The 16,820-nt window shown below is 41.9% G+C and overlaps 1 protein-coding gene across 2 annotated transcripts in view; it reads right to left on the bottom strand.

Annotated features, from left to right (window-relative positions):
- Nucleotides 1-305: 305 nt before the first annotated feature.
- The window catches only part of LOC6549118 (short neuropeptide F), a 29,110-nt gene continuing 12,595 nt past the window's right edge, over nt 306-16,820 (bottom strand). The window contains exons 2-5 of one of the 2 annotated variants that reach the window (XM_026981034.1): nt 2,472-2,616; nt 1,960-2,414; nt 1,563-1,793; nt 307-1,501 (exon numbers count right to left, since the gene is read on the bottom strand). In XM_026981034.1, the coding sequence (XP_026836835.1) occupies nt 1,454-1,501; nt 1,563-1,793; nt 1,960-2,414; nt 2,472-2,580 (843 nt within the window). In that variant the 5' untranslated portion in view covers nt 2,581-2,616 and the 3' untranslated portion in view covers nt 307-1,453. Of the gene's footprint in view, nt 1,502-1,562; nt 1,794-1,959; nt 2,617-16,820 lie in introns of both variants that reach the window. The other variant, XM_026981033.1, reaches the window with a different exon arrangement.

The following is a 16,820-nucleotide window of genomic DNA, read 5'->3' as shown; positions in this document are numbered from 1 at the left end:
CGGTGATTCTCCTGCCCATTTCCCAGATGCCATCGCCACCAGAGTTTTTGTTTCTTGTTTGGCTTTGGTTTAATTTTCTTGCATTTGTTGCTTAATTCCATAATGGGCAGCAGTTGGTTCCATGGCTTTCCAAGTTGATAATTGCTGGCAGTGTTAGTGGATACATGGGTTTCATGCGGGAGAAGTTCAGTCCAGTGATTTTAGAAAGTTGGATCATAATATGGATTTCCTTTTTAATGGGGAAAAGTGGCATCTTGATCTGTGGTAAACCCACCCAATACTAGTGAGAAAACGCAGCTCTAAGTTTTTTACTCCATCTGAGTTATTTATTTGTTGCATAGATCGAGTAAAATATGGTTGCTTTTAATTATTCCTGCTCTTTTATTTACATTCATGATATTACACTCATTTAAAGGTATATATGCGTATATACTGATATATATCGCGGGAAAGGGTTTCGCAATTTTCAGCGCAAAATTGCACTCAGCTGGTTATGGCAGCCGGCTCACCACAAAGTATATTTTCTTCATAATATTTTAGTGGTTAAACAATAATTTCAATGATGGTGTAAATTAAATATACAAAAGTGTTCTAACAACAATCAGCTTTATGCTCGTTCGCCTCTGTATTTGTTTTCTCCTTTTATTAAAATACATCAATAAAATATTAATAGACAATGCTCATCGTATATATATAGTCGTATGATATAATAGTTGATATACATATATGTATTTATAAGTTTTAGCACACATAATATAACAAGTGTTACAGTAATACAGCTTCCGGGGGCCTCTATGTTTTTCAAACATTTCCATCGTAACGTTAAATCGAAATTCGCTTACTAGTTTAGAAATCAAGAAGTTTTTCATTAATAGAACAATAAGTTGTATGGCATTCTACCGTTGTCATAACAAATTGGCGCTAATTTTCAAAAGATTTAATACTTTTTTTATATACATTGAGTCTAAAGATTTTCGGGGCATTCAAATGGATTCAAAGTTGCTTAATTGAACATGTTAGAAATAGGGAGATTTTGCTGTTTTGAATTTTGGCTATTGGTACAAACTCGGAAGTATTGAACAACTGATAAAATGAAATAAAAGTAAAGTCATTGGAAATTAATACACTTTAATTTAGGTTCAATTTGTGTTACCTTGTTTTACCTGCGCATTGTTAAAGATTACAACAGAATATTTCTCTAGGTTTTCGTTTGCTTGAATACTAGCTGAAAACCAAAAGTAAAACTAGGTGGTTAATCATATGTGTGCATGTATAATATATATGCTCATTAGTGTGTATTTCTAGCCCATGCGATCTCAAAATGCGTTAAATCGCCTTTTCCGACGCGGGCCCTATATGTTTTCTGTATCTTATTGACCGTGTAGCTTGCTGACGACTTCATTCAATTGTTGCCAATCTCCTGCTGATCCTTCACATGGCGTCTTACAATAGTTTAGTTCTGTGTCTTGGGTGGGGTTGATGAGGTTTCCTCGGGAGTGTGCTATATGTGCGGAAGAACTATTTGTTTCTGGGCACATAAGTGATCTGATATTCATTCCTACCTTTTGCTCTGAGGGAGCTTTTCCAGTGCTCCGTCCCCACCGCAAGCGCATCGGCTTACGGACTTCCCTTTGGAACTCCGACGTATCGCTGTTCAGATCCGCGTCAGTATCCTCCTCGTTGGCATAGCTGGCCAGGTTCTCGGGCATTTCGTACTGCTGCTGGAGGGCCACGAGCATTCGGCGCATTTTGTCCGAGTTCAAGAGCGAGTTGTACCACTGCGATCGTTCGACCTGGCAAGTAGAATAGATACATATTGATCTCTACATTTTGCTATTTGTGTTTGCTGAATAAGGATACTCGTAAAGGTGCTTAAAAGTAGGCAAGAGTTTGCTGTTTGCTACCAAAAGGTTTCATTTAGAAGGTAATGTTGTAATACCATAAAATGCAGATCATTACTTGTTCATTGTCCGCGTTGTTAGCCTCAAACTGGGGAACACTGCGTCCCCAGCGAAGACGCTGTGGCTTTCGCACCACTCGCTCGTACAGCCCGTCGTAGTCGGCACCCAGGTCGGAATCCGCCTCGGAACCCAGCTGCTGCTGCTGCTGGCTGTTGAGGGTGAGCTCCCGCTCCAGGAGGTCGTCATAGGCGGTCCTTCGCATCTGCGGCAGACTGGGATCCCGGCGGCCGAATCGCAGACGCAGGGAGGGCGACCTGATGGGCTTCTGGTTGACGTCGCCGAACCAACGTTTCTCCACAATACTGTTCAGCATGTCCGGATCACTGCGACCGAACCGGAGGCGCAAAGAGGGCGAACGCTGGGCCTTGCGCTCCACCTGGTGGTTGGGAAACACGACGGGTCCGGCGTACTCGCGCTGCAGCAGATTATCATACAGATTGCTCAGGGGGGTGCCTACAAAAGAGTCTTTAGAGGATTGCTTCTCGGGCGGAGGCTGCACTGGGTGGTCACCTTGAGCTGAGGACACCTCCGCCTGGGTGGGCTGCTGCATCTGGAGAGTCACCAGGCAGATGAGGGCCAAGGCGCAGCCTTGACTCAGTTCCCGCTTCAAATTAAACATTTCCTCTTATCACTCTTGCCTCGCGTTGATGGGAAACTGCAAGAAAGAAAACAAGGATGCGAAATTAAAAATACAACACAAAGAAAAAGCACAGCTGTCGTCGAAATAATGGTCACCACAGTGAGATGCATTTAGCATTTACACTACAAATTAATAAATTTGTCTCTAGTTTATTGAATGCATCGTTAATAACAGGGAACTCCTTGAATCCCATGATCCCCATTAATATTCATTTAAATTGAAAGCAAATATTTGTCTGTAAAAGTGTAGAGTACAACATTTTTCGCAGGCATGTGAAGTGCGTTCTATTTGCAGTTGTCGTTATACCGTTTTTAGTTTTAATTTTCCCTTGAACCACAAGGGACAAATAAATATTCCTTTGCAAACATTGGCGAAGCCAAAGATGGAAAAACAAAGTTAATAGTTCAAAATACTTGTATTTCAGAGCAAACTCTTTTTTATATAGTGTCCTTTCCATTGAAACGCCTGCACTGCACATTGAGCAAACACTGAAGGTGAAAGCGGCTTTATCAATATTTTCGAAGTGGAATATGTACGGACATATTTTGTCCAATGGCAAACAATTTATGAGCGAATATTATTCATGACTACACTTGAATGAGGCCGCACACTCAAACATGTGCAGTGCGTTTTTGTATTTAAACTGTTAAAGCCCTCGAAAGGTTAGATGCCAGAAAAACCCAACAGCTGCGGCAATGGCACCATTAGTTGCCACCGTTTTTATAGGAATTCACACATTTTACCAAATGATGTCATGGGTTAATGGCTGCCCTAATGGCCGGGGTCATTGGTTTTCCATTATTAAAAATTTTAAAATAATCAATACAACTGCAATTTCTGCTCGTCCTCAGCATAGACGTGTGCTAGACAATGCAAAGGACCTCATGTTTTTCACATCAAGTGCCAGGCCTTCCCCTCCGTTCATTGTAATTCGTTGCAGGCGTCATATGTTCACTTTGCAGCAAACAGCATAAGGCCGGGAAAATGGCAATTGAATTATTTATAAGCAGAACACAGCACATGCACGGCTCGAAGGGGAGCAAGTGCATCCAGATGGTTGCGACCGTATGAATCCAGTCGGGATGCTGATAGGCGGTTCACCTTTGGTGCTTTGGGGCAGTACACCCAAGGCGAAATGGGGAGAGTCCTCGAGTGGAGCCCTCATGACGGGAAGTGTCTGAACAATGGCCCGAAATGAGTGTGCAGTATTATGCACAGCAGTTTCCCGACAGGAAGAGACACTTTCCCCCGAATGGGGCTGAATTTTCAAATATTGTTTTGGCTCTTTTTTGCTGTCGCTGCAGGCGGAAGTGGAATGTTAAGCCTGTGCAGCAGCATCGGGAGAAAGCTGGATTGCATGGGACGTTAAGTGCTGGCGAAATATTTTCTTAGGAGCTGGCTGTGGATGGCGGGCGATGCAACTTGTCGTATACGTGATAGCCTGCGTATACGTGATGTCAGCCAGGCGAGCCGGAAATTGAATTGTAGTTAAGACAGGGGCACGTTCCACGAAATAGTGCCGCCACGATGGCTAATAAGTAGATCATTCGAGGTTTTTTAAAAGCGCACTTTAAGTATTAGCTCGACAACTGAGATGGAAAAAACTCAAAGAAATGGGTTTTACGAAAGAGGAGCTAATGTATCTTCTAAGCCAATCCAGTATCTTCATCTGTCCTCGATAACAAAGTTGAAATGTGGTAAGTGCTTGAGTCCTTCACAACAGACGATACCCAATAGATCGCATTACAACGCCGCATGCCTTTTTATGATTTACCATTTGCAGTTGGCCGCCATCCATCTTTTGTGATCTGTCTGTCCAAGCCTTAATCGAATTGACTTTCGCTTTCGCCTTCCCCTTTGCTGCCTGGCCCTGCCTTTGGCCAATGATATCTCGGAAATGTCCGTCGGAGAGTGATTTGTTGGACGGAAGCGTTGGCCAATTGCCCGGCGGAGTCAGACCACTCGGTATGGAAATTTGGTATCTGGCCGGGCTAGCAAGTGGGTGTTTGGCCGATGAAATGTGCACCAAGACTGCGCGACATTTGGGACGTTTGTCAAAATTGAAAGTGATTTATCATCGTTCTCTGGCGACGCCTTCTTGTTGGCTTTTGACGAATGACGAATGAGTTGTGCGATGTCTCCTAGATAATGATGCTATTTACGTCCGGTCCGAATGTGCCGCTTCTCGGTGGCCATTGAAGGAAGATCTCGGTTTAGCAGGCTTTAAAAAACAATGTGTCAGCCAATAAACGGTACTGGTACATGACAGGACGAATATTTTCGGCTTCTGGAATTGGGCTGGGAAAATCGCTTGATTGACACATAATAAGCAATTCCATTAACACATTGTTGAGCATCGAGGGCCTCTTTGAGCAGTTTATCCTAAAACACTCGACACCAAGAAGCGTGTATTTCCAAACATAAAGGGTGCTGGGGAAACGCTTGATCTTCGTAACTTATTAAGCTTATTTAAACAGATCACATGGCTCATAGATTCAGAAATAAATAATGAGGTAGCTGCATGAGTATAAGCCAAATCTGAGGCTATTGAGTGCCCTTCAACGACGGATGGCTGTATAAATAAGCGCTATTTCACCCTGTTCTTTGTTGGGTAGTGTGAATTTTCCCCAACGGCTTCTGAAGCGAAGCGTGAAAAACACATTGACGACGTTTAAATAGCCTTTATGGCATAGCCCAACTAATACATTCAACGCCCCCGAAACACAGACCTTCCCACACACACACGCACACGCAATCCCGCACACACACACACACATGCACAACAGGTTGTTTTTTGCTCACGTCGAGACTTTGACGAGGCTTTTCGCCCCCTTATTTGTGTGACACACAAATTTTATTTGCCTTTTATTTAACAATTTTTATTTCGCTGTGCGAAAAAGGTCATCTGGCGCTGGTCAGCCGGACCCAAACCCACAACCCACAGCCACACAGCCCCACAGCCCCACCTCCGAACCTTTAACTATTGCCCCAAAAAAAGGTTACTGGGCCCGGCTATCTGGCTGGCTTTATGGGACCCCAGCCCCTGGAAAGGGCATTAAAACGTTTTGACAAACACATTAGATGCCTTCGTCCTGGTCTGGGTGCTGCTCTCTGGTCCTAGGACCCTTTTTCCCTAAGCCAGCTCCGCTGTAATCTTTTGTGTTTTATCAACATATTTGATGAGCCTTGCTGCCGTTGCTGCTGGCTGACACTTTGTGGTTTTTGTGCTGCCTACTTTGTGGCTTTTGGGCGTTAATCATACGCCCTGTTGTACTGGGCCAGCCATGTGGTTAGTTTTTTGTGCCCGAAAATGTTTATAACTAATGAAATGAAATTGCTTGGCATTTAACTGATACCCTACGTATTGGCCTCTTTTTAGGAACTTGTTCTTTCATTTCAATCTCAACTATTATTTAAATATCTAGGTGCAGTTAGTCCATTTATAAAATATTCCATTCTAAAATGACCATCTAGAAAATTGCTTCGAAGTTCTGGCCTTAAGGTAAATATAGTTGCACCCATGTGGATTTGAATTTTTTCAGTTGGCTCCCATTGGCATTAATTAAACCGGGAAGGACGCAGCTGCCGCTTTTGAATGCGACGCACGGACTCAGCTCCCTCGTCCTGGTTTATGTTGGCATTCGTTCTGAAAGGATGTAGATTGTGTAGGCGCCAAGTGAACTGTTCCGAACCAGAGGCGAACAAACACCCACAAAAGTCATGTTGATTAAATTTTTTGCCAAGTTTGGTTTTTCTGCCACTGCCACAATAATAAAATATGTGGGGCGACTGTTGCCACAGGTATGTGTTGCAGGAACGAGTCAATTGTATTTATAGTAGCGGTGGAGGAAAACTTCGACTATGAAAGGAACAATTTGAGATAAACTTAGGTGCGTCCTCTGGAGTAAACAATGTGCCGGGCATTATCGCATTGTCAAGAGAATCAAGTTTGTGCTTCAGTGTCTGCAGGCAAATTATGACCATGTTTTATTTTCTTTGAGGGGAAACCTTTTTCAGATAGTATATATAAATTGGCTAAACAGAAGTGTATGTAAATGGAAATGTAAATTGTTGTATTGTGATATTTTTATTTAGCTGCGCACTAAGTAAGGGCATAATCAATCATAACTGAAAAATACACCGGTATTGGCCCACTCTTAGAATTTCTCATTTCAGAATAACATTTTAATGTCTTTAGCCTGCGAAATAGACTTTTCGGCTATTACCCTCCCCCGCAGGATGTTAGCAATTTGGCCAAACTTTGTTCGACACTCCCAGACACTCAAAGCTGCATCCTTGGTGAGTCCAGGGCGGCTACGTGATGCCGGAAGCAGGAAATGAATGTAATTTTCGGTTTGTTGTTTAGCATAGAAATGGCAAAACCGATTGTTGTCTCGCTCGCCTTTGTTTATGTTTTTCCACTTGGCCCAAATCGTTTTGTAGCTCCGGGGGGTTTCACATTCCTAATTTGCCTTTTCCGTCACTTGCTGGTGACACCTGCAGATGTGCCTTAAAGCATAGACTAAACTTCAATTTGATTAAAAAACGGGCTTTAAGGAATTTGGAAGGCTTTCGCGTTGATTGATTTGCTGCTGTCTGCTGTCTCGTTGCTTTTTTTATTCGGTGAAAGAACTCGGGTCAGGACCCCGGATATTACAAAGGAATTCGAACAAGGACGGGTGACAAAAAGTACAAGCTGCCGGTCCCAATGAAGCTTAACTTTGGAGCATGGAGCTCATATTTATTGTTGACGAAAAAGTGCCCTCTGGTTTAAACTCACAATTTGCTTGTCCGGGCATCAACCACGATACATCTGATGGTAAGCAAATCAAATAAGCAACTGGAATTGAAGTTTTACCGACTGGGAGGTTTCCATTAAAATATTTTGGCTTACGGTCCGATAAAATGCAAACAAATTTAACCCTGCAGTTTTTACGATGCTAATCATCGATAAGTAGAAATCTAATGTACTCTTAGAAAAAGACAGCTATCTTTTAAACTTTGAGTGAGTGTCGTTTTTGAAAGGCCCTTTGGGTCGATCCATTTGTATTCATTTACATAAGCAGCTTTTTGAGCGTTTGGGCCAAGTGGCAAGGAGCAAGGAGGGAACTCAGACAAGTTTGCCAGTATTTGTACTTGATGATGCGTTTAAGTTGTAGGTCTTTTGATTTAAAAGGTTTTGCATAATCTCGGAGCGAATAACAACCGACCACGCGGCAAGTCAAGGATTCAGATCTTAAATCTGCGAGCTTAAACAGATGGAAAGAAGGGGCAGAAGGTGAGTAGGGTCCTTTGGCCAAAAATTAATAGCCTGTCCGAAGCCAAAGTCGACAGACCACATGGGTCATCAATTTCTGCATGTTGGGCATTAGAAAACAAATAAAAACACGCAAGCAAAAACTCAAATTACAAATAACAACAAATAAGCACTTAAGCTCAAATATAAAGTCCTGCGAAAGAACAAAACCGAAGGAAGCCAAAAGGCAACCCAAATCCAATATAAATTCATCAATATCCACTTCAAAATGTCTGCCCCAAAATGGCAAATATATGGCCACGAAGCCGACTCGGCTTATGAAAAATCTAACAAAATATGTTACGCTCATAGATTCATTCAGTTTTGCCCCGCCTGCGTGTGAAAGTCAAGGAATGTCTAAGATTACACGGCAATTGATGTCTTTTTTGCGGGCCATTGTCTAATACCTTTTTGGAGGGGAAATCGTTTTAAAGCTTTAAAAAATTTAATGGCACGGCTACAAGGGCGTGTGGATTATCAGCTCAATATTCTGCTTCCCATGCTTTTGCCATTTCAAAGCGTACAAATTGTAAACTTGCTGCACTTCCACCCTCATAATCTTCGGTTGCTAATATCTGCAGACGAAAAGTTTTTGGCAGTAAGCGTAAGTTGCGGAAAGAAACTTTAGTCAATGGCGATGTGCTATTTCATCGTGCTACTGTTTTCTACTTTTGGCGGAAATCTGCCGAGTTACTCAAATGTCATTTACAACTGAGTTGGCAGCGCAAAAGGTTACCAACATGTTGGCCAAAGTTTTCAGCAAACTTTAGTACAGAGAAAATATTACACATATGCTTTTCAAGCTAATTGATGTGGGTGTACCTGAGGGGCTTGTATTTTATATTTATTTTGTATTTTCACACATTGGTATTTTCAATATATTTATTTATCTTGTTTGAAGTGCAAATTTGAAAGAAATCCTCGTGAAACAACTAAATTAAAGTGGATTTTAACAATTTTATCAACCCCATAAGAATGTCAACGAACAAATTAAAAGCTGAGATCGATTTAGATTAAATTGAAAGTTTTAAATATTGGCAAAATGCATAGATATAAATGCAAACACAATGAAGGTCCCCCTTGAAAGAGTCCGTCTTGCTTGGCCATCCATTATAATCAAAGCTAAGTTGCTATTAACTCCGAAGTAGCCACCAACGCCAGGTGACCTGAGTGATCCCTGGCCACGGAGCACCACAAAGTGCAGCCAATGTGCCAATAATGGCAATGAAATGCGCCCGCCGGGAGAAAGCCACTGCAAGTCTGGCTCTCACCGCGTTGCCAAGGCTCGGTCATTTGGCTTCGTGGCACGCAGCAAATGAAGGACGGACCACATTGGCTGATGATGGCCATTATGGCAATGATGGTTTATTTATAAACACCAGACTTATTTGTCTGTCTATGCCGCAGAGTGAAACCATGATATGGCAGGAAAGTAGTTTCAAGGCAAAACTATCATGGGAACTGTGGCCACAAGCCACTGGGAACTGGATCAAAATGTTGGCTTGTTAAAAGTTCTTTAAAAGGGTCGAAAGGTGTGAACGTGACATAAGATCTCTGGTAGTAAACTTCTCCCAAATAGTCTGCATATCTCTCAATTTGGTTGTTGCCAGAAACATGTCTATTGCAATATTTTGGGTATATATTGTTGCATAAGCAACAAGTATATTGATGTACTCATTAGGCCATTAACAGGTTTCACCAAGTTATGACAATAGATTGGCAATTACGCGGTTAGGGCGGCTTAAACGTAAAGGGTCCTGTTCCTTACAGATACGAACAAAACTCGCATCCATAATTTGTTGCACCTGCACGTATCGGCCATCAGCCCATTTATTTTGCTGTAATTTCGCCACATAAAATATGGCCATAAATCGCCGTTGACAACTTATTGAAAAGCGTAGATAAAGCAGCATCCAAAATTGTTGCTCTGCTCGTTGTTTGTTCACTTGGCATTAACATAATGTTGGGGCACGTGCTGCGCTCCCATGCCAAGTGTTAAATGTTGCCCAACTTTGGGGCTTGTGGGTCGAGGGCTACGGGGTTTTCCCCGGAAAACTGTTCACTTCAGTTCGCTACTCAGTGGTGGCAAGCGTGAAATTGAAATTTATGCTCTAATTACAAATGAATGCCCCGAACAGTAGGCTTTCATTATTGTGTAAGCGGCTTGCGAGGCTAATGCGCGACTCAAGTCAAGTGCGATTTCCGTACTTTGTTTCTGCGGTTCTTGTTTTGTTTTGAGGAGCGGCTCAGTGACTAGAATTTTCGGGCTTAGCTAATGAGAATTGGGCTTTTATAAATTTTTAATCCTTTTTGAAGGAGAGACTGAACTGGAGCGACAAGGCCTTCGCAGCAGAATGAATTGCTTCATTTAAGCAATTAGGGATTGATAAATATTTAAAGGAAAGTGGTCAAATCAATAAACAATTTGCATTGAAAATGTGTAGGTGAACGCTTGAAATAAAAAATATATAGCTTTTAATTGAACTAATCATTTAAATATATTTACAAGAACACGTATTTCAATTTGAATATTTTCTAACTGGCAAATCCATGACTTATCTAAGGCAATCTAATTATTTCCAATTATTAAATTAATTCGAGTATGTCATCAAATTTAAGCTACATTTCAAAACAAGGCTCGTCTTTAAAGTGAAAGCTGGCGATTTGTAGTGAATCCTTGGTACTGTCGATGGCCGAATCCGGTGTTTCAGTTCCAATTCGATGGTAGACGCCAAATCACTTTGTAGATTCAGCTTAATGCCGGTACCTTTCTTCCTTCCTTTTGGCCCAGCCCGGCTCGCCTTTGACCTTTTCTTTTTTGAATGGCTGAACAAAAACTTGAAATTGAACTGGCTGTTGTGGGCGGTGGAAAAAGTAGGAGTAGTGGGGAAGAAGTAGAATGAAGGACAAGTGGCCGTGCCACTGTAATTACATACGCAATCAAATGGACAAAATCCCAGTGACAGTTTGTAAAGTTTTTTTACTTCTTGCCCACCCGTGTGACAGTCGAGGACATCCTTGGCGATGCGCCGGGTGATCCTTACATCCTGCAATGTCGACAGCCAAAGACCACTGTTATTTTGCAGTTTGTTGGACTTTGCATACGCTTTGGCGGGAGTTCCCCGGCATAATTGAAAGCCCATTAACATCGTTTACACGCTGAAGCGTGAAACAAGCGACAGTTTGTGTTAATTAATTAAATAACTCCGGCCCGAACACCCGATGAAAAGGACTTGCTGAGTGCTCTGCTGTGAAGTGATAAGCCAAATTATGGGCTGACTCGTCGGGGAAAATGTTTGCGGATAATGCCTTAGGTGCGGAAAATCGGTGACCAAAATTCAATTAATCAAGGTGCTGTTCCCTAAAGTTTTTCTCTGATATTTGTATATCCCTTACTCGTAGAGTTCACGGGGAGGCTTGATTAGATGAAATGAATGTGTCATAGGGAGATTTTCCTATAATTTATTTATTATTTACTTAATCAGGATCACTACCGCGTCGACCATGTCCGTATGTCCATCCATTCGTCCGTCCGTATGTCTGTCTGTCCGTATGAACTATAAAAGCTGATATCAGAATTTTGAAAATTGTTGAGTTGTTTTGTTTTATTATTTGATTGCCCATTTCTTTCGTTATCCACAAGGCAATATGGAAAATAATATTTTTCGCACTCCCAGCAGCTGAGTACCGGGTATCTGGAAGTCGAGGAACTACATCCTTTTTTGTTAAAGCTGATTAAATGTAGTATGCAAATCTACGGGATTTGTTTTAGTTTTGCTTCTGTTTATTTAAAGAACGATCTTATGAAACTCAACATGGGTTAATGTTTTGTTGAATATTCATCTACCCCATTTTTCAAGCTTCATTCTCTGCTTAACAAACTTGTTGAAAAATTCGGATTTTGTTGTCTTGCACAAGTATTTGCAAACAAAACTAAGTGCCGCTAACAATTTGCATGAGCTGCACAATAAAACAGTGGCAAAATCATAAACTTTATTTAAAGGGCAGGCTTAAATTTGAGGCGAGCTTGTAAGATTCTAGACGTTTTCAAATTAAATAGATACATAAAGGTACAAATTCTCGGGAAATTTTTATAATATATTGAGTGTATTGTGTATTGAGTGTTGGTTGAGCCATGACTGAGAGTTAATTTACTTTAAGTTAAGCAAAAACGGTTAATTATCCATTTAATAATGTCTGCTTTTAATATATTTCTCAACAGCTGCCGTGAACGGAATCTGTACGTGACCTTTGCCCCCGAAATGTCGAGGGGCTGGAAAAGTTTGAAGCTGAAAATCGTTGGCACACAGACGCTTTTCATAATCGACTTTTGTAGTGGCGGAAAGACTTTTGCAATGCAATTAAAATTGTTGTTCAGTTCGCACCCAACTTTCTCGTGGCCAGGCTAATTAGCATGAACTCTTTCAATTCATTTCACTTCCACATCCGGCCAATCATAAATAACTTAGCACTGGGCGACACAATTGAAGATGTCGAAGGGGCACAGCTGTCAGTCGGCGATTTCCGTTTCCGTTCGCCCGCTCAACCTTTAATTCGACTTTTTGGATTATGTAAAAATAAAAATCATTGCATTTCTCCAGGCAAGGACTTCGCTCTGCGGAAATGGAACAGCTCCCAAAGGTCCCGAAAAATACATTTAGGGTAATGTCGTCGAGAACGTGCTGAAAAAAAGAAATGGGACCACACGCAGCACGCAATATACACAATTTTAGCATTGCGCAGACACAAATGTATTTTTTATGTTTTTGTTTCCTTTCTGTGTCCACTTATGAGTCCCAAAAGAGTCACGAGGTGTTTGTCATTTTTTGGGTTTTCTATGATTTGCTGCTTGGCTCTGTAATGACGTTAATATGCAGCTTACCAGCCATTTTACTGTTCCCCACACTTTTGCTTAATCAATTTATGGAGCGAACTTTCTTAGGGGCACGATCCTGTTTGACTTTAAGGTTGTCTTTGGCCCAAGAAAAGGGACTTGACGGGCCACCAAGGAGGTCAAATGGTGAATCCATAAAAATCCGTTGCCAAATGTTCATTGTTTTGTGTCCTGACTGTTTATATCATTACCATACCATTTGCTAAATCAATGTTGCTGAAAGCTGGCTTTAATTAACTGAAACTCTGTGTGATGCAGAATTGATTTGTTGCCTCAAGGCCTAAAATTTCTTTGAAGTCATTGAGGTCAGTGAGCTGACCGGAATATCATAATTAATTTCATTTATCAAAGTAGCTCAATCATTTTGAATTTCCATAAAAGAAAAAACAATTCTCTTAGAAAAACTCATATGACCAGAACAGTAATTTAGTTTTATGATTCGTCGCGTTAGAACAGTCCAACTTTTAATTACACTATTGCAGTCGTTAATTAAAAGGCAATCACAAAGACTGCAATTGTGTAACTAACTTTGTCGGCAACAATAGAAACCCAAAGTGGAAACGGAGGGATGGCTTCCATGGCAATAAAAGGACTCGGAGGACGAAAGGCAACTGCAATTACAATATGAAACCTAATGCTCCGCTAAATATGAAAACAGCACAACTAACTAAAGCCCAACTAAGCCGGATTCCGACACCTCCACTTCCAGTTCTCCTCCTGGGCAGCCCAATTCGTCGGGTTATTAAATAGATAAAGCCTGTGGCAAAGGCGGCAAAGTAGCAAAGTAGCAAAAAGCAAAACCCAGACCGAAAACCCCAAGGATTCTTTGGGCGACCATTATGGCAAATCCCTTTAGTTTGCCGCTCACGCAGCCGTTTCTATTTGCACATCGTTTTGTAATGTAATGCGAGTTGTTGCGACAAATTGCTGGGGATTTGGAGCCACTCGAATGTCTGCCCCCAATGGAGGCGCCTCAGCCATTCAACCATGCCGCACTGGGAACTTGCAACTGGGAACTGGGAACTGAGAACTGGGAATGGGAACTTTGGAGCCTGGCATGATGGGCGATTGGCAGTGTCAGTCGGTCGGTTGAATTGTAAACCATGGAGTGGCATGCAGTCGGACTTAAGAGGTGAATGGCTTGAGCTTACGCCGCTTGCAACATCTATTTTTCTCCATCTGTCCCCTCACTTAAGCAAATTTCACACAAAGCCCTTGGCTGGGGCACTTTTGGTATTGGGTTCTCTGCCTTCCTATGCGAACTGAAAGCCGAGACTGTTGTTCCAGCACTGTAAGATCTTGTTTGCGTTGCATGCCACTTCAACTGGTTTTCAATTGCAGTTGGATCGGAGAATAGAGGTAAGTGCAAAGACATATAGTTCTCCGGAAGCTTAAGTGTGTTCAGGCTTCCTGTTCAAGAAGTGTTGCATTGATAAACTGTCATACAATCATCGCAGCTACAAAATACTCATTATTGATCTGTAAATCAATTTGTTCATAATAATTACTTCATATTACATTTTGTTCAGATCTATGAGTTAAAACAGTTGTAATAGCAGATTGGTTTTATAACGGTAATCATAAGTCGTAGAAGTTGGGTTACCAATTAATGGTATTTTGAAAATAATTCATTTATTGTGAAAGCAAGACCACAAACGTTTCTCCTTTCGGATAAGATTTCCCTTTTAAAGTATATAACCTTTTATTGGCTAAATGAATGGCCTGCTTCTGGCTGCTCTGTCAATTTATTTAAAGACTTCAGAGTGCGGTGAAAAACCCGCAAATCAGACACATAAAGTGCCCCCTTCAGTGGGCATCTTCAGTTCCAGGCATTTTTTCTAGACCTCCAACTCAATCAGAACGATTTCGCCCACCTGAGGCAAAAGTTACTGACACCACGAGGGCATTCATTAAATTAATTTTGCAGCTTTTGATCGATGGGGGCACTTTCTGCTTTCTGCTTAACCAATATATGTAATTAATAATCCTGGAGAGCTACAGTCACAGCAAACGGGGGGTAGCACTGAAAGGCATTTCATTAACAAATTGCAAGGAGCACTCAACGTGAGTTGAGTGTATCGAAGGAATGGAATTGTGTTTTTCGCTGAGACCCATAAATTGTATAAGCATTTGCATTTGGAGAAGTGCACGCCAGGTCGTCCTGAAAATTACGTAAAGCGTTTCCCCGAAGGGGTTTCATTGACATTTACATAAGCTCATACTCATATCCTTGCAAGCGATCTCCTTCCGCTTTGCTGGGTAAGTAGTTGAAAGTTTTGTCGGTGACAAAAGTATCTAAACTTAGCATCCCTGAATGGCTAATGTCATTGGCATCCGCAGTACGGTTCACTAATCGGGCCATTACTTTCCATATTTGCTCGCTTTCATTGGGGGTCATGTAGAAGGGAGGGGGTCGCGGGTGGAGGTCCTTTTGACAGGTGGGATAACAGCAGGACACACAATACTTTCGGTTCGCTTACCATTTTCCTCATTTGCCAGTTCCCATTTCCCATTTCCCCATTTCCCATTGCCAAACAAAGGTCCATTGATATCGTAAGTGGATCGGATGGAGGTGGCTTTGCCATGTGGCTTTTATGCCCCAGCTACAAGTGTCTAGACAAGAGTGAAAACGCAGTTGTGTTTGTCCAGTCGCCACATTCGGTTCAACGAAAATTACCCAAATGATATGCAACTTGGTGGGCAAGACTCCTTTGGCAGCTTTACACTGAATGCAGTTGTTTGGTAACTGCATTCGACTGCAAAGTCGAAATAGAAGTTTCTATCTACATCTCACTGTACTTATTTTCCGCTCATTCGAGATTTTGCTTGACAGAAGTTAATTTTATTGAATTTGGCTAAAAAATAGACTATATTGACTACCATTTCAGAACTATTTGAAAGAAAGCTTTTGAAGTGGTTATACATTTTGCGTCGACACTCAAACGAATAAAGAGATTTTGTTGAATCTTACCGTAGGACAATAGACTTTTTCAAACTTGAATTTGTTTTACTTACTCCTTGTTTGTTTTACTTTTCCACTTGTGCTGCTGTTAGTTAGGATCTCTGAAGAAAGTTCCCTGCTTACTTACAAATCACTATCGATTGATTACCATTTGCTCGCACTCCCCGCAATTTGTCTTCCAGCTTTCGCTTTCAAATCGCCTGCAAACTTCAATTCGTTTATTTCTTCTTTGATTTTTTCACCCACAAATCGATAGCTTAATTAAGCGTGAGAATTTCTCTGGCTTTATTAATAGGTTGCCTTGGGGTTCGGTACGTCCGTATGGAACTACTCGCACTCGGGCGGGATTATCACTGCCATCATCTGGTGGCCGCAGGTCAATTAGTCAAAATGCTGGCCGACACCTGCTCCTGTGCTGCATCCTTGGTTCTACCCAGTTTCGTTGGCCATCACCTGGTCAATATTTGCTCACTTAAACGTGCCTTAAAGTCGTTAAATCTGGCACGCCCACCGCAGATGGCCATCTGTTTTCCCCCCTTTTTGCCGATAAATGTGTAAGGTTAAAGCTAAAAATATGCTTTAAAATTTCGGAGCCAAGCGACAGTCTCAACCCTTTGATAAAAGTTTGCCTTCAAATTCGCCTGCCGGAAATTGTGCAACAAGTATTTTTTGCTGCCATGCCTATAAATTAGTGTCAGCCATGATTAAATTTCCTGAAGGCTTGTGGTTATCTCGCAAGGGGCGTGGCAAGGTCATTAAGTGGCAAGCGCTCGGCTTCCAGTGAGCTGGCTTATCACTAACAAATTGCACATACGCCATGGTTGACTTGAACTGATGACAGGCCATCGGATGCAGCTAAAATTACACATGCAGTTAGTTAAAACTGCTGACACATTTGCCTGACCCGACCTGGTCTCCTCCACCCACTGCCCCGATAGGCCACGCCCCCAACGCCCTCGGTGGGGCAGCAGCTGTTGGGGATGCGAATGAATTTCCGTTATGAACTAAGCCGGGCGAGTGGGGGCTTTTGGCAAAGTGTGTTATTTGCACACAAGTGTTGCCCTCTT

Source organism: Drosophila erecta, unplaced genomic scaffold, assembly GCF_003286155.1.
Source record: "Drosophila erecta strain 14021-0224.00,06,07 unplaced genomic scaffold, DereRS2 tig00000092-arrow-pilon, whole genome shotgun sequence".
Lineage (NCBI taxonomy): Eukaryota > Metazoa > Arthropoda > Insecta > Diptera > Drosophilidae > Drosophila > Drosophila erecta.
This window is presented reverse-complemented; position numbering and strand designations above follow the sequence as displayed.